We start from the raw sequence: 21,540 nt of genomic DNA on the forward strand, positions 1-21,540 counted from the left end.
CATGTACTGTTGAAGCCTGGCTTGGAGAATTTTGAGCATTACTTTACTAGCGTGTGAGATCAGTGCAATTGTGCAGTAGTTTAGGCATTCTTTGGCATTGCCTTTCTTTGGATGTGAATGAAAATTGACCTTTTCTTTTCCTGTGGCTACTGCTGAGTTTTCCAAATTTGCTGACATATTGAGTTCACACTTTCACAGCATCATCTCTTAGGATTTGAAATAGCTCAACTGGAATTCCATCACCTCCACTAACTTTGTTCGTAGTGATGCTTCTTAAGGCCCACTTGACTTCACATTCCAGGATGTCTGGCTCTAGGTGAGTGATCACACCATCATGGTTATCTGGGTCATGAAAACCTTTTTTGTATAGTTCTTCTGTGTATTCTTGCCACCTCTTCTTAATATCTTCTGGTTCTGTTAGGTCGCTACCATTTCTGTCCTTTATTGTGCCCATCTTTGCATGAAATATTCCCTTGGTATTTCTGATTTTCTTGAAGAGATCTCTAATCTTTCCCATTCTGTTGTTTTCCTCTATTTCTTTGCATTGATCACTGAGGAAGTCTTTCTTATCTCTCCTTGCTATTCTTTGGAACTCTGCATTCAAATGAGTACATCTTTCCTTTTCTCCTTTTCTTTCAGGTCTCTTTTCTCAGCTATTTGTAAGCCCTCCTCAGACAACCATTTTGCCTTTTCTCATTTGGTTTTCTTGGAGGTGATCTTGATCACTGCCTCCTGTATAGTGTCACAAACCTCCATCCATATTTCTAGACGCAAAAAGTGAACTTTTGAGTTCTCCCTCACACCACATAGAAGAATTAATTCAAAATGGATCATAAACTAAATATAGAAGCATAAAAACTTAAAAACATAAAACATCTTTGTTATGTTTAAATAGGCAGACAGATTTTACATAAAACAATAGAAGTGTAATCCATGAAGCAAAAAAATAATGACATGTGAACCTCAGCAAAGTTACTAACTTTTGTCCTCCAGAAGACATTGTTAAGAGAATAACACAAGTCATAGGCTGGGAGAAAATAGTTGCTAATGACATTTTTGACAAAGGGCTTATACCCAAAATATGCTAAGAACTATGAAAATGTAATAATATGAAAACGTCTAACCCAGTTTAATAACGGGCAAAAGATTTGAACAGACCCTTCACCAATGGAAATTCGCAAAAGGCGTGTAAAACACATGAAAACATGTTCGGTATCATTAGTTACTTGGGTGTGCAATTAAAACCACAGGCACTGCTGTAGTCTAGGCCCATTTCTAGTAGGGATGTGGGAAATTTGAAATATTGATGTGTTACTGGTGGAAATGCAAAATGGTTTCCCAAAAGCTAATTCTTTACTCAAGAGAAATGGAAACTTTTCTTTACACAAAGATCTATTTATAACAGCTGTATTCATAATCACTAAAAACTACAAACAGCCCAAATGTCCTTCCTGTGATGACTAGATAAAGCAACATAATCCATACAAACTGAGAAAAAAAGGGAAGCATCTTCTCTGTACACAACAACCTTTATGAATCTCAGATGTATTATGCTTAGTGAGAGAAGTGAGACTCTGAAGGTCAGATACTGTATGCTTCCATCTGTATGACATTCTAGAAAAGACCGGACTTTCATGTCAGAGAAGAGATTCATTGGTTATCAGGGGTTAGTGATTAGAGATGTTGATAATATAATGTCAGCATGAAGGAGATTTTTTGGGTCGTAGAACTGTTATGTATCTTGTGATCATGGTTACATGATTGCTTGCATTTAAAAAATGCACAGAACTAGGCCTGCCAGGTGGTGCTAGTGGTAAGAATCCACCTGCCAATGCAGGAGGTGCAAGAGATGCAGGTTCTATCCTGGAGTAGGAAATAGCACCCCACCCCAGTATTCTTGCCTGGAAAATTCATGGGCAAAGGAGCCTGGCAGGCTACAGTCCATGAGGTCACAAGCAGTCAGACACAACTGAGACTGAGCACTCTGATACCAACAGCAAACTTACTGTACATTAAAATATATATTTATAACTTCCTCAAGTTCTATCAGTTCCCATTAAAACATTTGAAAGTGGCAAAGACCTCACTCTTTCATTGTAATACTTAAAATTACTACTCCTTGATTCTTGGTTACCTTAGGGAGTTAGTAAGTTTCCTAACATAGTAGAAAGAAACCCCAAGGAAGATAGCCATCACCCCTTCACATTTTTCTTGGCTAAATATAAGTCTATTTTTCCTCTGTTTTGGCAACAAGTCATAGTGTGAGTTCCCTATACTTTTCCTGGAGCATATGCTTTAAACTTGACATTGCACATATGCCTTCCTCTTTTTTCTTTTTTCCCCTAATCTCTACACACACACACACACACACACCACACACACACACACACACACACACACCCCCCCCACACACACACCCCCCCCCCCCCCCCATTTATACCATTCATTCTCTTATTTAAGAATCCATCTAGATCATCTGCTACCGTATGGGATACAAAGATTAATAAGACATGCTTTCACCTGAAATCACTTCTGGAGGGCAAAGGGAAGGTACATTAACAAACAATGTAGATTAGTGTTGTTGAGTCATAGTAGAAGTATTAACAAGCGTGATGTAGCACAAAAGAGTGAATAATCCTTTCTGCCGTATTGGTTCAGAGAGGGGGTCCACACAAGAAAGACATAAAAGTGCCTCAAATAAAACTTAAAATTTCATTTTTAAAATGTCATCTGTGACTTTGACTTGGTAGTGTATTGTAGATTGGACAGTTTAAGAAAAATATGAAATTAAGCAGTAAAGTGGTCAGAAACAATCTTGAAAAAACATCTTGAAAACTTCAACTAGGTGATATGGAGATGGGATACAGTGGTGAATTTTGTAAAGGATATGTGGAAAATAGCTGATTAAGATGAAAAAGCTCTGAGTATCATAGAGGATTAAAGCCTATCAATTAATTGAAGAAAAAAGGAACAAATATAATGAGATACTATTGATATATCAAATGGTCAAATATAAGATACTATTGATACTATTGATGTATGAAATTTCCTATGAGTTAATCTGCTAATTAAACTCCCTCACATTGGGCTTGCTGACTCACTTTGAGTTTAGATTTTGCCTCAGTTCTCAGCATTGTTCCCTAGTTACACTGTGCACAGAGAATCCTCTTTCTGTTTTTGAATTGCTGTGTTCTGGTCTTATTGGTCTTGTTCTTTTTCTTGAGTAACCAGACACTGCTATCATAGAACACCATTGCACATCTCCATCTGAATGGTTAACTCCCCATCTGTTTCAAAACTCTTCATTGAAGCGTAAACCCTTCCAGCATATTTTAAATTAGAATTCACCTCACCTCCTTTCACCTGAAGCATTCCTGACCTCTTTTCCCTGTCCTTATTTTTTAAAGTCTTAACTTCTAACATATGTGATTTACTCATTATGATTATTGTTTATTGTATTCCTTTACCTCTGCTAAAGTATAAGCTTCGTTAAGCTAAAGATCTTTGTTTTGTTCATTGACATCACCTAGATTTTTGGAACAGTGCTTGGGATATGGTAGGCATATAGTGAATATTTGTTGAAAGCAGAACTCTTGAGAAATTTCCACTTCTTGATCCCCTGAGTACTAATCACTGGGCTGGTTTTTTGTGGGGTTTTTGTTGTTTGTTTTTTTTCTCTGATAGCATCTGGATTCAGACTCTTAAAATAAGGTAGAATGTCTGTGACTTGACATTTTAGAATTTCTGTAATCCAGTTGAACTGTTATGATACCTCAGCATTGTTCAGGAACACTGGCTTGAACCTCAAAGCTCTTCCTGACTTAAATTATAGTTACCTTCCCATGAGGCTACCTTTTGAAGTGTGGTGTAAACTCTGTTAGAAACAATGGTAAAGATAAACCTCTCCATTTGGCTCTTGAATTTTCTTTGTTCCTTTTTGAATGTTCTCCAACTTTTGATTCTTAGTTCACACATAAAATGAGACTTGAATTGTTTCTGCAGTAACATTTGAACATAACTCACCTAATAAAACTCACCTACTCAGGCCAAAAAAACATGATACAATAGAAAAGAAAGTGGCTCTGAATGTTGCCAAAATTTGGCTTTTAGACAATGGACAAGGCCACTCTGTTCTTGGAATGTACTTCCATTATATACTTGGAAGTGTAGGAAACTTTCAGCAGATTTCGTATCTCAGAAAATCATAATATTCGAACATTCTTGAAATATCCAGGGTTATATGTAGATGGTTATTTTCATTCAGCATCTTAAATTGTATGTTTTAGTTGCTGAGTCGTATCCTGCTCTTGCGACTCCATGGACTGTAGCCTGCCAGGCTCCTCTGTCTATGGAATTTCCCAAGCAAGAATACTGGAATGGGTTGCCATTTCCTTCTCCAGGGGATCTTCCTGACCCAGGGTTTGAACCTGCATTGACAGGCAGGTTCTTTACCACTGAGCCATGGGGGAAGCCTCTTCAATTGTATAGGAAATAAAATTAACCTCTATGTAGTATAGTCAATTTTAAGTTCAAGTAGTAAATAAGCAGCTGTGTAGATTCTAAAAACAGAGAACTTCAGTTTGTAAGGCAAGTATGGTTAAAAAAATGTAACTGGAAACATTGAAGTATCACTCAAGTTTCCTATTCTTCATGTATCTTTTTTGATTAAAATCATATTCCTATACTTTTATGTATTCCTAAGCTTATAGCCCTTAATCATTTCTTGTTTTTCTGATGCCTTTTGAAAAACCTCTTTCTTCATTTTAAGATTTTATCCCATAAAGGCCATTGGACTCTTTGACTTTGTTTATATTCTTGTTAATGTTCTGCTATGTTTTTCTTTTTTTAAAAAAATTATTTATTTTCATTTATTTGGCTGGGCCGGGTCTTAGTTGTGCATATGGGATCTAGTTCCCTGACCAGGGACTGAACTGGGCCCCCTGCATTGGGACCACAGAGCCTTAGGCACTAGACTGCCAGGAAGTGAAGTCGCTCAGTCGTGTCCAACTCTTTGCGACCCCATGGACTGTAGCCTACCAGGATCCTCAGTCCACGGGATTTTCCAGGCAATAATACTGAAGTGGGTTGCCATTTCCTTCTCCATGCTATGTTTTTCAAAAAACGAAAGAAAGGAAGAAAATGATAAAGCTCTAGCACGATTCCTTAATTTAACCCCTTTCTGTATGTGTATACTTTCATCTTCTTGGACCATCAGTTGTTTTCTGCCTTCCCTTTCACTCCTACTCCATGTGAAAATGATGAGGGGTTCACATATAAAACCGCAGAGGTATTAATAAAACCTTCCAGAAATCCCAGATATAATTGCAGCTAGCAACTTTCTGTATATCTATCACATCTGAATATGTGTACATAGGCAATATGTGTATTTTCTTTGTTATGATCTGTGTTTTGCCGTTAGTCATACTTTCTTTTTCTTTTTCTTTTTCATACTCTATTTTTCTGTTTCATTTTGTCTTATTAGCATTTTAAGACTTGATATTAAATTCATATAACATAAAGTTCACTATTTTAACCATTGTAAAGTGTACAATATGCTGGATTTTAGTATATGCACAGTGTTGTGTGACTATCACTGCTGTCAGTTCTAGGAGATTTTCATTATATTATAAGAGAACCTCTGTATCCACTGAGCAGTCACTTCCTTTTCTCTCCCCCCCCCCCACCCCACCCCATTTCCTAGAAACCACTAATATACTTTTGGTCCTCACGGATTTACTTCTGAACATTTCATGTAAACGCAGTCAGAAATATGTGGCTTTTATGTTTGATTCTTTAATTTAGCCTCTTTTCAAGGCTAATCCTTCTTGTACAGGTACCAGAGCTTTGTTCCTTTTAATGACTGAATAATGTTCCATTATATAGATATACCACATTTTGTGTATTCATTAATCATTTAATAGGCATTTAGATTGTTTCCATTTTTTTCTGCAGCAATAGTACTATTATAATAGTACTGTTATGAAAAGTCATGTACAGGTTTCTGAGCATCTATCTTCTGTTCTCTTGTTTATATTTCCATTTCATTTTAAACAAATATATAATATTCGATTGTATAAATGAACCATAATTAATGTTATATTTACTAATCAAAATGTTTTACCAAATTTTTCTTTCATAAACATGCTGTCATATATCAGTGAAAAAAATTTTCACAGTTTTCTAATTCTTTAAAATTGTTTTCTATTAATGATAGTAGCTAATATATGCTTAGAATTGTAATTATTGAACTTAAAGGGTATGCACATTATATATATATATACTGTGTTATGTTTAATGTATGTTGCTATATTATCTATCATCTATCAGGTTGTACCAACAATAGTATATATATGGTTATTTTCTCATATGCTCATTATACTATTATATTACTATTTTTAATTTGGTAAGGGGAAAATATTTTTGGTCTTCTATTAATATGAAATGTATACAACATTTTGTTATTTTAATTTTGTTATTTACAAATGTGATTGAATGTATGTTGATGTTTAGTCATCTCCTTTCCTAAATTCCAGATTATGACTTTGCTTATTTGTTTTGTGGAATGAATTTTTAAAATTAGTCTAGAATAAGAAATAATTATGTACATTATGTGGAACTCATTATTTTATAGCCCATTTTGATCAATGACGTTTTTCTCCCTTGATATTAGTCTTCTTACATAATTATTATTGGTAGTTTATTATTTTATTCTTATGTTTCACTTGAAAGTTTATTTCTGTTTTGAAACACCTGAAATATTTTTCTTGTCTCAGTTTCACATCGTATATGGCTTTGAATGTTTAAAATTCTGAAACACACAGTGGCCACATACTTGGTGATTTGCTCCTGTTTGAAGCTATGTGATTGTCATACTACTCGTAATTAGTGTTATTTGTTGTAGGCGCTTTTAGGTGAAGAGCAAGAAAGATATCTCAGGTTTTTATATTTATTTGGAGATACAAACAAAACAGTTTTTATATTTCAGAACCAAACCATAATTTTCAAGGAATTTTTAACCTTCACATTTAAGCATTGTTATTTACAGGAGAGGTTTATTAATGGTTTTAAACCTGGTTACCCCTGGAAAGTTTTTCAAGTTTATTTTTTGTGAACTTCCCTTCAAAAGTCCTTCAAAATAAAGAATTACAATTTAGAGTTGGGTTTTGAGAAGGGAGTACTACATGGAAGAAAGCATTATGAAAAGACTTACTAAATAATAGCTACTATTGATAGAATTCCCTAGAATATTTTTTGTGTTATTTTTTAATATAGAATAGAGTTTAAAAAGTTTGTGATTCTATTAGGTAATCCAGTTCTTGGAGTTAGCAGGAAATGATGGTTTCTGATGGTAATTCATGTTTGTGTTTGTTTACCTGTGTCTGTAGCCCTTTGAGTCTCTGCCAGAAACATAATAGGACATTCCCAGTTTGATCTTATGATTGTTGCAAATTAGCGTAGAGCTACTTACAGTACTTGTAATTATCAAATCGTATTTTGTTTCTTTTAGGTAATGGAAAGTTTTTTCTTGGTAAAATTTTTGTTACATAACTTCAACAGTTTAGATCATTTAATGCTCAAATATTGCTCATTTAAAGGAAGTAAATATTTCTCATATTATAGAACAGGGAAAAGGTTGCACAATTTAATGGACTTTCATTCATTTTTGGAGAGCATCATAATTTCAGTTCCTACATTTTTCTGATTTTCTAATTTCAATGAGTTATTCATGCATATGATCTAATATTTTTATTTGGTTAAAATTCTTCCTATATTGTTTTTCTTTAAAGTCACTATGACTTATCAAATGTAAAGTATTTGCATGATTTTGGTGCTCAGCTTTTAAAAATTGTTGAATCAAATAACCAAATACTATTTCTAATGTACCTACATTTACCTGTAAATGGCATTTTAAAGCAAACTTTTAAGAAGTTTAAGAAAAGTTATATATAATATATTAATTGTAGAAGCTACTAAAACGTGGGAAATGGCTATGTAGAAAAGATACTGTTTCATTGTTAGCTGAATTACAGTGTGTATTGCAGTTATAAATATTGCTTTACTGAGTGATTTTTCTCTTACATACAAATACATGGTTAAAGATTCAAAATTTCAAGCAATACAGACTTGAACATTATTAGTATTAATGACAGGATAGAGTATATTCTATCTGGTATTCCCAGTTTAAAAAGAGAACTTGTGAAAATTCTGACTTACTATCTGATCATTGATTATCAGTCTTGTTATTTGCCTTATAAATGGCAATCAGTTTACAAATCTATCTAGGTATATTTTCAGGAATCCATCTTTAATTACATAAAAGTAAAATCATCTACTTGTAGCCTTATTAGAAAAGTATACATGCACAAAGAGAAAATAAGACTAAATACAGCAGAGGCGAAAGATTCACATTTTACATAGTTGTTAGCATTTATCAGACTATCAACCATGATAATGTAGCTCAGTCATCAAAGGAATCAAAATAAATAGAAAGCTAAAGTTGTAACAAGGGCTAACTTGAAAAAAAAAGGAAGAGTAAATGTATTTATGGATTAGTATTATATCCAGTCTTATCACCAAGGCTGATTGATTTGTTTAAAACAGTAGTCTTTTCTGTATGGTGGCCATTTTCCATGTTAACATAAAGATTATAAAGTTGATTTACTTACAGCTATTTGTTTTTGAAAATTATCAACTTTCCAAGTCAGAAAATACTATATCTTCAGTATAATTAAGCATTCTTTTATTGCATATCCATTTCTGAGTAGATTCTTCTTTTGGATAAAATATTAGGAACTAGCACCTAATATCACCATATATTATATAATTATAATGGTCCATTTGAATGACTTTTGTTCTTGAACAAAGCATTTTCAGTTTGTTTCGTTTAAATATTTGGTCTTGTCTCATCTGTCCTAACATTATATATTTAATGCTAAATATATAACATTATATATGTAATAGATTTGAATATGTAATATTGCATATTAATTACATATGAAATGTGTAACGTAACAAATTACATGTGAGATATGTAAATAGATGTTAAGTATTTACATATTAATATGCCTATATTCTTGTCCAGGTATATCGTGTATGTATTATGTCTTTTATATATTATAAGTAATTTAAACAAAATATATAAATAAATATTACTATATACTTTAAAACAAAAAGTTTTAATTTCAATTGAAAATGAGAATGTTTTCTACCAACAAGCCACTCCTTGAGCCACTTTGAAATAATGTAAGCTTTGCCGTTCATATATATATTTATTTTTGGCACCATCTAAGCTAAGGATTTAAATTTTACATGAAAAATATTTACCCCATTCACACTCTGTGTTTACTGCCCCATTATTTTTCCCATTTATGAGACTGTAGTAAGAACTCATGTTCAACCAGGAAAGCCAATCGACTGATTCTCTCATCTGTCAGATCTTGTCCACATCCGAAGGAGTAGATGAACATGAGGACAGGGAACAGAGATGTGCTGGGTCTAGGTGGGCGCTCTCTGGGCCTCACTTTTCCATCTATAGAACGAGAGGGGTGCTGAACTGTGACTACAGATGATTGGAATCTGGTGGATTGTCTTTTGGTCTGGACACTTCTGGTTGCTTGTAACTGACCTCAAGTGAGATATTAAATTATGATCAAAGCAATTAATGCCTACAAATAAGTGGAAATGTTTTAGTTGTTAAAATTTTCAGATGGCATTCCACAGCCAGAATCAAAATATTACACATAACCAGGTCATAAAGACTAACATGTTGACAGCTTAAAAAAACCCTAAAGTATAAATTGAGCTTCATAATAGATTCAGTAGTTGTCTCCCATTTTGTACCAGGAATTGATTAAACCATGACATAAATCTGAACATGATGAATCTTATTCGAGACTTTCTTTAAGCACAGTTTTCCTGAAAATTGTTTTTACTTTGATAACTTTTTGATTATCTAAATGACTACAGATAAGATACACTACTTTCAAGGCAGAGCTAGTAAACATGGTTTAAACATTAAAAATTGGTGTTCTTAACATTTTCAACGAAAAGCATTCTGTTCTGATTTACATTTAATGCAGAGAGATTTTCATTTTGTTTGTTGTAGAAAGAGCATTCCATTTTAATATGGGCTTCAACTAGGGTACCTTTTGGTTATAGATCCTTTTGGATATGTGTTAAATTTAATATTTGTTTGCAGTGATGCAAATGGATGTAGGAGGATAGAGATGAATAGTAGAGACATAGACATAGTCAATAGCACAACTATATATATCTCCTTCCTTTTACTTTTTTATACCTTACTGACCGTGTTTGATTGGTTGATTCTGTTTAGTTTCATAAAAGGTCTAAGTATTTGGAAACTTGTGGGACTATGTCCTATTGGAATTTAAGTGTTTGCTTATTAAAATACCAACTGTGGGGAGTATGAATTCAGAAATTTGACTTTGGAGTGTTCCTGTATAATTCTACTGGGATCTGCCAGAAAACATAGGCAAGAATTTATAGTACTTTTCCAGATGGTGATTGTTAAACAATAATTGGAAGCTGTAGGAAAAACAGTGTTTTTGCATAAAGTAGGCATTTAGTCAACATTGGGTTAAACTAAGGATTATTTTACTAAATAATTAAGTGCTGTTCTCATGATTCAGAAAAAAAATATGCAAACTTTAGCTCTTCTTAAACCAATAAAAGAGAGAACTGCTCCTTAAAATGAATTTTATAACTTTTTGAAAAGTTTAACAGTAAAAAAGAACATTTATTTTTAAAGTTAACTTTCTGAGTCATATAGTTCAATAAGTGAGCAACTTTCCTGGCCATTTGTATACATTCTGAGGTGTAAGGCTAACAAATTCAGCAGACTTCTTGTTCGTTTTGCATTCTTTCATTATCAGCTTATTATGTTGGGGGAGCAGTAATGGAGATGAAAATAAACAGGGAACAGTAGCTTCTCTCTTTTGTAACTTGGACACCCCAGCCTCTCCAACAGGATAGACTACAAGACACCAGTTTGATTTCCATGCTGAGTAGAGCCCATATTCATCTTAATTGAGTTCATCTTATGTAACAGATGCAAGTGGTGTTTACTGCATCAAGATTATTTGTAGCTATGTTATTGGGGCTGTTCAGTTTGCTTTTGTAAACTTCATGTCAGGTTTCTCAAATATCTCTGTGTTGTTTATTTTTTTTAAAGAGAGTTCCCAAAGTTGCCGATGGCTGTCTCATCTGCAAATACCTCTCCAAGGTACTCTATGCTGGTGATGTCTCCCGCCTCTGAGCTGCACGGGAGCATGGAATTGACTTACTGGGGAGGGCTGTATCAGTTAAGTGATCTTTCTTAGTACACTGCATGGGTTTTGCAAAGCTTTCTGCTTTTGTTAATCCAGAGGGCAGAACTATGCTTACGCTGATTTTTAAATTAAAAGCTTTTTGTTAACCCACACGATATAACACTCCATTTACTCTCCTACATGACCCCCTCTATATTTCTATTAAGTTTCCTGGTTTTAAGCACAATTTTATTAATCATGTGTATCTGTGTTATTTATATTTATACTATAACTTACTAATATAAGACTAACTGGTTATTTTCTCAGTTTGTAAGTGTCATATAGCAATACTTGAATTACATGCAGCCTGGGGCTCAGGGAAGCTGTGAATTTTCCAAAGTTACTCAGTAAAGCATACATGGGTGCTACCAACAGTCACTACTGGTCTTAAACTACTAGTGGAAACATATTCCTTAGTTTCCTTTCTTCAAGGTAGAATATATGCCTTCTCACTTATTAGAAACATTTTTTATTGTGTTCCTGCTGTATATAAAGCACTGCTAGGCCTCATGCTAATGACCTGGACTTTTATTATATTTTTCACTTAGAAAAGAAGTACAAGTTGTTATTTTTAAAGATCACTTATAGTAAGACAGGTAGAAATAGAAAAATGGTATGTTCTCGTTCCTCAATCCTAATCCCCACAATCACTTTAAACAATTTAGGTCCCTTATGTATAACCTTAGTCACTGCTAAAACATTACACTTGATTTCTTCAGGCCTATGCTTTGATATGTGACTCTGTGTGGATGTCAACCTTCATGCTTTTAATTCAGTCTACCAATGTTCTAAGCCTTATATTAAAAATGCTGGTGGAAGAAAAAAGCAAAACCTTTGTACTCTGCTTTGAAAGATAGTAAAATTACTAGGATAAAAAAGCCTATAAGGCAAATTCAGTTTTCAGATTTCTGGTGAACCTGATTATCTTCATTTTCTTTGTTGTTTTGGGAGATTAAGAATTGGCTAATTTTTATGGTGTAAACTGTGGTATAGTTTAGAAGTTTGTTTGTGATAAATTCCTTACCAGTGAACAAGACATTGTCAGTATCAAAGGATAATGATTACATTTTATAGATTGGTAACTGTGATTCATAGTTACTGAATGATTTATTTGAGGCATCTTATAAGTAATGTAGAGCTAGCGGTATAGGTATAGTTGAGTATCTCATCTAGACTCAGACTTATTCGCATCAGCTGAAAGTGTAATTAAAGTTAGTTTAAGTGTTTATATTTGTTCTTTTTTTTTTTAGAACATTAACATGAAACTTTATCTAGAAAATTAATCATGGTCACAATTGTACTTTAAACACTGGATGGTCTAATAAATGTGAACTTCACCTAATAGTAGTGCCTGTTTTTTTAAAGGACAAGATTCTCATCTTTTTCAGAAATGGGAATTTTCTCTATTTAAAAAATTTTAAACTAATTTTCATAAATTAGCAGGAAGAAATTTAAGATTCCTGCTTCCCTGAAACTCAGTGGTTAAGAATCCGCCCGCAGCGCAAGAGACACAGGAGACGTGGGTTCAATCGCTGAGTTGGGAAGATCCCCCCAGTAGGAGGAAACGGCAGCTCACTCCAGTGTTCTTGCCAGGACAATCCCATGGACAGAGGAATCTGTGGTGGGCTGCGGTCCACGGGGTGCAGAGGGTCGGACACGACTGAGGCAACTGAACACACACACGCACACACTGTAAAATTTACAGTGCAAAGTTAAAAAATCTAAATATGTTGGCAACAATGTAAATCCAGAAGCAATCAGTTTCCTTTAAGTATCTGAAACTTTTGCAGTGATATTTTTGTTGTTCAGTTGCTCAGTTGTGTCTGAATCTTTTTGACCCCATGAACTCTAGCACGCCAGGCTTCCAAGTCCTTCACTGTCTCCCAAAGTTTGCTCAAACTCATGTCCATTGAGTCGGTGATGCCATCCAACCATCTCATCTTCTGTTGTCCCCTTCTCCTCCTGCCTTCAGTCTTTCCAGCATCAGGGTCTTTTTCAGTGAGTCGACTCTTCATATCAGGTGGCCAGTGAATATCAGGGTTGGCCAATGAATTGACTCTTTCCATCAGGTTAGTCAATGAATATCAGCTTCAGTGTCAGTTCTTCCATTGTGTGGAATATTCAGGCTTGATTTCCTTTAGGATTGAGTGGTTTGATGTCCTGCTGTCCAAGGGACTCTCAAGAGTCTTCTCCAGTACCACAGTTTGAAAGCATCAATTCTTTAGCATGCAGCCTTCTGTATGGTCCAATTCTCACATCCATACATGACTACTGGAAAAACCATACCTTTGACTATGTGGACCTTTGTTGGCAAAGTGATGTCTCTGCTTTTTAAAACACTGTCTAGTTTTGTCATAGCTTTTCTTCCAAAGGGCAGTGATATTAGAGTGGCTTTTTAAAATTTGATGGTGCTTTTGTTGCTTGTCTAGATAAATGGCAGGCCCAAGGTAATAGTCTTTGATGGTGTCATCCAAGTGATATATTGTGGCACTAACAAAACTTCAGCCTGTGAGACCAGCTCGTCACATAACTAGGCATAATACAAAGAGTGGAGAAAGAAAGTCATTTAACAGATTCATTTATATATTACCAAAAGATGGCGTGTCATCATCCACTACTAAATAGAGAACTACTTTGGAAATTTCAGTTTTTAGAAGGTCTCATGTGGCCATAAAATAACATAAAAGCAAAACACAAATATACTGTATGATGTGAATACATTATTCGAGTTAGGTAATGTAAAAGAGCCATTTAAAATAATGTTAGACCTTAGAGATCACAGGCCATTTTAAGGTGTTTGAAAATAGGCAGTTTAGTGGGAAAGACATCATGTAGCTGGTTAGTAGCAGATCACCTCTTAGTCTAGCAAGCTTTCACCTCTTATTTCTGTGCCTGAAATGAATTAGAGTCAGATCAATGGGTTGCAAATAAGTATTGAAAAGTTTGTTTAACTTTGGTTAAAAAGTTAACTTTAAAAGTACTTATAAAATTGAAAGCGCTTTATACATCTGTACTTGCGGCCAACGTTAAAAAGAGAATTCAATTAGTGATAGTATGTTTCTTCTCCTGAATAAAATTTCTTCAAAATATAGGCTAGTCGGTTCCTTGCTATATAATTTGTTTTTGTGGTTATTTTTAAAAGAAATGAGAATATCTTTGGAGTGATTATTTATTACCTCAGCAATTATTTTTAAAGGCACAATCAGCTTGTAACTTTGTTTTTTAATTTTCCTGTTGACTATAACCCCAAGTACATCTTTTGCTCACAGTTAATCTGTATTTACATACAAGAGATGTTCAAATAATAATAATTCAGATAACCAATTGAACACTTCTGTTATTCTTAATTAACCTCAACCATTTTCATAGATGCAGAAATTAATTACTTAAAATCCTAGGATATATGGACAATTTACATGAGAGTTCATTTGGCGTTTCTAACAAACGACCCCACCTTCTCTCAATCAAAGCACATCCTTCTGAATGTGAAAAATTCAGGGTCTTGATTTAACAAATTCATTTTGAAAACGATGCACATGAAAGAGTAAGGCAGGCAGAGTCAAGCCAGTCATCCTCTCCTCTAGTTTATTGAATAGGTGGATGTGTTGTGAAGATACTGTTACTGGTATACTTGTTGTTCAGTCACTCAGTCACGTCCAGCTCTTTGCAACCCCGTAGACTGCAGCACGCCAGGCTTCCCTGTCCTTCACCATCTCCCGGAGCTTGCTCAAACTCACGTCCATTGAGTTGGTGATGCCATCCAACCATCTCATCTTCTGTCGTCCCCTTCTCCTCCTGCCTTCGGTCTTTCCCAGCATCAGGGTCTTCTCTAATGAGTGGGCTCTTTACATCAGGTGGCCAGCGGATTGGAGCTTCAGCTTCAGCTAAGGCCCTGCAGGTCGTGGTGACGTGTCACTCTGCTAGTTGTTTCTCAGTTTCTGTAGTCTCTTCTCTAGGAAATCTTGGCATTGTGTCTTGGGTGAAAGTCCTGCAGACAGCATATCATACACATGGCAGGAGTCTTAAGGGTTTAGCGTGCATTGCTTCCCTGCATAACCTAAGCCTAGATGCTTAGTCTTTCCGAACCTTTGTTTCCTCTGCTCCGAAAGGGGCTCTGCTTTCGTGTTAGTGTTTCTGGAGTGCAGCTGCTTCACAGCCGTGTTGGTCTGCTGCGCAACAAGCAGAATCAGTGCCCGTCTACATGTTCCCCTCGGGTGGGGGTTTCCTTCCCAGTTAGGTGACCGCAGAGCACTAAGAGTCCCCTGCGCTATTTAGCAAGTTTTCAGCACTTACCTATTTTACACATATTATCGGTAGTGTATATATGTCAGTCCCAAACTCCCAATTCATCCAACCCCACTTCTCCCTTCTTGGTGTTCATATGTTTGTTCTCTATGTCTGTGTCTCTGTTTCTGGTTTGCAAATAAGATCATCTATACTATTTTTCTCGGAGAAGGCAATGGCAGCCCACTCCAGTGTTCTTGCCTGGAGAATCCCAGGGATGGCGGAGCCTGGTGGGCTGCCGTCTATGGGGTCGCAGAGAGTCGGAAACGATTGAAGTGACTTAGCAGCAGCATACCATTTTTCTAGATTCTGCATATATGCATTAATATATGATATTTTTCTCTTTGTAACTTACCTTACTCTGTATGATAGCCTCTAGGTCCATACATGTCTCTACAAATGATCCAGTTTCATTCCTTTTTATGGTTGAGTAATATTCCATTCTCTATATGTACTACAGCTTCTTTATCCATTCCCCCGTTGATGGACATTTAGGTTGCTTCCTTGTCCTGCCTATTGTAAGTAGTGGTAAAGTGAACATTGGAGTGCATGTGTTGTTTTGAATTATGGTTATGTCTGGAAATACGCCCAGTAGTGTGATTACTGAGTCATGCTTACCCATTGATCGATAGGGGCCTTTGTTACTTTTTTAAAATTTTCAACAGCTCTACTTTGAAACTTCTCATAAATTATTTTCCTCAGCCACTTCAAATTTATGAGAAGGTTTCAAATTAAGTTACCAGAGAAACCTTGTGATTCTCCCTACAAGATTGCTTCCAGTGTATGGTACTCCATTTATTGAGAAAAGTGTGGTTGGTAGTCCTCAGTTTTAAATTGTGGGATGATCTCCATTAATAGAGGCTAAAGAAATTAACCAAAACTAGATTTTAGGGAGGTCAATTTAGGATGGTTGTTATGGGAAAAGGTTGGATTATGGAAGAAATTTTAAAGATTTTTCTAGATTCTAAGCAAGCAATGGGAAAAACTTCACTGTGTGTTTCATTGCTATTTTGTAACGCAAGGGGAGCTTGGATCTCTAACTCTTTGTATGATAATAATAAAAGTAATAATGATTATTAACATCTGTATTAGGCTATATAGTAATTGATGCACATGCATTATCTAATCCTCACAACAGTGTGATCATGTAGATACTACCATTATTATCAGTTTATAGAAGAAACTCAGTTTGGTAGAGTGAAAAGTCATTTGCTTAAGATTGCACATCTAGAAATTGATCTGTTTGGTCCTCTTGATTCAAAAACCCATATTCTTTTTTTTTTTTAAGTTGAATTTATTTATTTATTAAAAAATTTTTTTTTTATTAGTTGGAGGCTAATTACTTCACAACATTTCAGTGGGTTTTGTCATACATTGACATGAATCAGCCATAGAGTTACACGTATTCCCCATCCCGACCCCCCTCCCACCTCCCTCTCCACCCGACTCCTCTGGGTCCTCCCAGTGCACCAGGCCCGAGCAGTCGTCTCATGCATCCCACCTGGGCTGGTGATCTGTTTCACCATAGATAATATACATGCTGTTCTTTCGAAACATCCCACTCTCACCTTCTCCCACAGAGTTCAAAAGTCTGTTCTGTACTTCTGTGTCTCTTTTTCTGTTTTGCATATAGGGTTATCGTTACCATCTTTCTAAATTCCATATATATGTGTTAGTATGCTGTAATGTTCTTTATCTTTCTGGCTTACTTCACTCTGTATAATGGGCTCCAGTTTCATTCATCTCATTAGAACTGATTCAAATGAATTCTTAATATTCCATGGTGTATATGTACCACAGCTTCCTTCTCCATTCGTCTGCTGATGGGCATCTAGGTTGCTTCCATGTCCTGGCTATTATAAACAGTGCTGCGATGAACATTGGGGTGCACATGTCTCTTTCAGATCTGGTTTCCTCAGAAGTGGGATTGCTGGGTCCTATGGCAGTTCTATTTCCAGTTTTTTAAGAAACCTCCACACTGTTTTCCATAGTGGCTGTACTAGTAAATATTTTTGTCCAGAATATTTGATGTTTGTAATGTAGCATGCAGACATCTTGATACCAGATTGTCACTGAGCTGTTTCTGTAAAAGGATCCTAATTAGACTTTTAAGATTCAAATTTGTATATGCGTTGCAATTGAGATCTGGTTAGTGTGGATTAACCAGTCGATTTGTTTTAATATTTATTTATTAAATGCCTGCTGTGAGACAAGCACTGTGTCAAGTGCTGGAGGTAGAATTAAAGACAAATAAGATATAGTCTCTGCCTTAGTGACCTTACCATCTAATGTGTGAGGCAAGCAAGTGAGTAGGTAACTGTAAGTGTAAGCTCAGGGTGTTAGGCCAGCTTGTAGGGAGGAGAACCTTCCTGTAGAAATCACATGCAGCTTACAAAAGGAGGAGGCCTTTGAAATGTCCTGCATGATGAGTAGGGATTACCTGTCGTGACATATGAGCTTTCCCTTGGTTGATTAACTGTATTATTGGAAATACCAGAGGGATCTTTTTAACAATAGCAATGCCTAGTCCCACCCCCAAAGATTCTGATTATTTAGTTTGGGTGGAGCCCAGACATGATTACTTTTTAAAAGAAGCCTAGTTATTAGGTGTTGCCATGGTTGGACACCACTCAGATATTTCAGACATTGTTCCTAAAATGCTGCTCATGGACAAGAACACTTTTTACTTCTTGATGTTGCTTAGAGAGAACATGTTACTGGGGCAAAGAAAATTGAGATAAATAAATATTACTTGAAAGTAGAGAAGCAGAGGTTTTAAAATATAAAAGCTACTCTTTGTTAAGATTGAACAACTTCCCTAGGTAAGAATAATTATTTCAGAAAACTGAAGAAATACTAAGATGTTTCTCATATCCCATTTAAAAATATTCAGAGTACAAAATTGTTCCCATGGACTTATTACCCAAAGTCCTGCATTGAAATCTTAATACACACAAAAGAACATTTGTTCTTGAACACAAAGTTATTGAGGTCTGGAAGATTAGAATGGTAAGTGCCTAAGGACTTGTCATGGGTTGTTGACTAGAAGTGAGCAAGTAAATGACTGATGGAGGTTTGGGTAGAATCATAGTGAATGGGTGGTAATGGCTAGTCAATGTATAGTTCCCGCTGTTGATAGGTACTTATGGGCTACACGTTGTTTCATTTCTTCCAAGTATCCCTCTGAAGAGGAGAAAAAGTGTTGCCTTTTAAATTTTTTTCTGTTTTTCCAGGAAGAGAGAGGTTTAGGATGCAAGAGGTAATTTTTTTTCTTTTTTATTATCTTTCTTTTTTTTTTTTTTTTTTACAGTACTTTTATGTGCCAAGTCCTATGCTCAGGACTACTCAGGCATCACTCAGGCATTGTTGTATTTGATTAAGAGAATACTCATAAAGTGGTTACTCCAACTAGTCCCCTTTTAGAGTCAAGAAGAGTGTTCAGAAAGGTTAATTAACTTGCCTGGGGTCACACAGCCAGTAAATGGCAAAGATGCGATTTACATTAATGCTTAACTGAAGCACAAGGAAGATAACTGTGTGCTCTCTGAAAGACTGTGTTAGAATAATAGGATATTAACCTGCAAACAGCTGTGTTTAGTGTCCAGGCCCCTTTTTGCTCCATTTACTTTGACTGTATTGTTGAGAAAACTCGATCCAGTTCCATTAAATAAATTGCCCCAAATCACACAAGTAGGTAAAGTTAGAAAGGGACCAGACTTAAGGCTTTTTGACCCCAAGATCAGTGTCCTTTCCACAATCTCAGACTCTACTGCCCTTTATTTTGTTGTTCTTGCATTTTGAGTTACTAGTCTGGTTTTCTTTTTATTTTGTGTTACAATTTGTCTCCTGAAGGTCAAGTAACCTGGTTTGGTTACGGAAGTCCTCGTAGCTTCTGGGACTATATCAGAGTGGCTTGCCGGAAAGTTTCACAGAACTGTATCTGCAGCATTGAAAATATGGAACATGTCAGTTCCTCCAGAGCTAAGGTAAGACATCAGTAGTAATGTGCAGGGTGTGTGTGCTCTCAGCCTAAGCATTTTGACCCAAAGAGAGAATTCAAGCTCCTTGCTGTATACAATATTTCTTTTCTTTGTTGAAATGAAACATTTGACCAAATTTAGTATCTTTTAGAGGCTTAATTTTTTTTTACTAGTTATTTTAGAGTGCTCTTAAATCTTCCCTGTTGCCTTATAAGTAGCAAGAAGGCATGAAGCTAGTCACTGTGAGTTTCTTTTTTGAGAAGCATGGTGAAACATTTCCCAGTCTGTGAAGTTTCAGCAGCTCTTGTGTCCTGCACTGGCAGTCCACATGTCAGACTGTGTTCATATAATCCAGAATGTGATTTGTCTTTTGCACCGGGTTGATATTCGCACTACTGATGCAGAAGCAGTGGTAGGTAAAATTGCTGATGCCTTGGCATAAATTAAAGCAGTGGCATCAGACTATTCTAGTAGTCATTGAGTTCTTCCTCGTCATGTACTCAGTCTTAAAAAATAAAAAGCCAGTTTCACTTAATGTCTATAATGGTAAACATTATTAATTTAATTAAATCTCAACCTTTGAAAGCCTTTCTTTTTAATATTTTGAGTGACACAATGGGAAGCATGCATAAAGCACTTATGCAGCATACTGAACTATGGTGGTCATCTCAAGCAAAAGTACTCATGCAGTCATTTGAATTGTTAGCTGAAATAGATGCTTTTTTTGAGTAATAGTATTTTTACTTGAAAGAAAAACATTCAAACTATAGCTTTTTTGACTTAGGCATTAGTAGACAGTCCTTAGATAAAGATGAATGAAGTAAGTCTGTTCCGACAAGAAAAACAGCTTGACAATATTTGTTGTCAACCTTAAAATTAAAGCTTTCAGGTAAAAATTAGAATCTGGGAAAACATAGAGTGTATGCACAAGTTTGATAGCTTCCTAGGACTTACAAGACTTTTCTGATAATATTAACAAAAATCTTGTTTAATGCAATGTGTAATATTTTAAGTTAGTGTGTTAGTCATGTCTGACTCTTTGCAACTCTATGGCTTGGGGCCCACCAGGCTTCTCCGTCTGTGGGATTTTCCAGGCAAGAATACTGGAGTGGGTTGCCATTCCCTTCTCTAGGGATCTTCCCGACCCAGGGATCAAACCCAGGTCTCCTGTATTGCAGACAAACTCTTTAGTGTCTGAGCCAATAGGGAATACATTTAAGTCAATAAATGTCTTCATTTCTAAGTCAACTATGACTAATTTTTTTTCTAAAATTTTTTTCTCATAGATGTTTAAATCTTTTCTGTTTCATTTTTACTTTAGCAGACTTCATTTTTGTCACAATTGTTATGTTAGTAGTCCTTTGGCCTCCATTTTCTTGAACTGTTAAATTTATTCATTTATTTACTTTCTAATTGTCTGATTGAATACAGGTTTTAAAAATGTGCCATTTGAATTCTCTTTTGCATCTTAACTGAGTTTGTATCTTGGCTTCTGTACGTTAAGATGAAAAGACTTGTTCAGTCGCTCAGTCGTGTCCGGCTATTTGTGACCCCATGGACTGCAGCATGCCAGGCATCCCTGTCCTTCACTATCTCCCAGAGTTTGCTCAGACTCATGTCCATTGAATCAATGATGCCATCCACCCATTTCATTCTTTGTTGCCCACTTCTCCTCCTGCCCTCAGTTTTGCCCACCATCAGGGTCTTTTCCAGTAAGCTGGCTCTCCACATCATATGGCCAAAATATTGGAGCTTTAGCATCAGTTCTTCCAGTGAATATTCTGGCATGATTTCCTTTCGTAGTGACTGGTTTGATCTCCTTGCTGTCCAAGGGACTGTCAAGAGTCTTCTCTAGCATCGAGGTTCAGAAGCATCAATTCTTAAGCACTCATCCTTCTTTATGGTTGAACTCTCATATCCATACATGATTATTAGAAAAACCAGAGCTT

At 35.7% G+C, this 21,540-nt stretch overlaps 1 protein-coding gene across 8 annotated transcripts in view; it reads left to right on the forward strand.

Moving 5' to 3' along the window:
* Positions 1-21,540, forward strand: part of RUNDC3B (RUN domain containing 3B) — a 154,864-nt gene that overhangs the window by 43,210 nt on the left and 90,114 nt on the right. For 4 of the 8 annotated variants that reach the window (XM_065939652.1, XM_065939650.1, XM_065939648.1 and 1 more), the window contains exons 3-4: positions 11,192-11,242; positions 19,464-19,597. The exons of 1 other annotated variant lie outside the window; for it this stretch is intronic. In XM_065939652.1, the coding sequence (XP_065795724.1) occupies positions 19,568-19,597 (30 nt within the window). In that variant the 5' untranslated portion in view covers positions 11,192-11,242; positions 19,464-19,567. The remainder of the gene's footprint in view (positions 1-11,191; positions 11,243-19,463; positions 19,598-21,540) is intronic. 3 more of the 8 variants (XM_065939649.1, XM_065939647.1, XM_065939653.1) reach the window with 1 other exon arrangement.

The sequence above is a fragment of the Muntiacus reevesi genome, chromosome 6 (genome assembly GCF_963930625.1).
Source record: "Muntiacus reevesi chromosome 6, mMunRee1.1, whole genome shotgun sequence".
NCBI classification, from domain to species: Eukaryota; Metazoa; Chordata; class Mammalia; order Artiodactyla; family Cervidae; genus Muntiacus; species Muntiacus reevesi.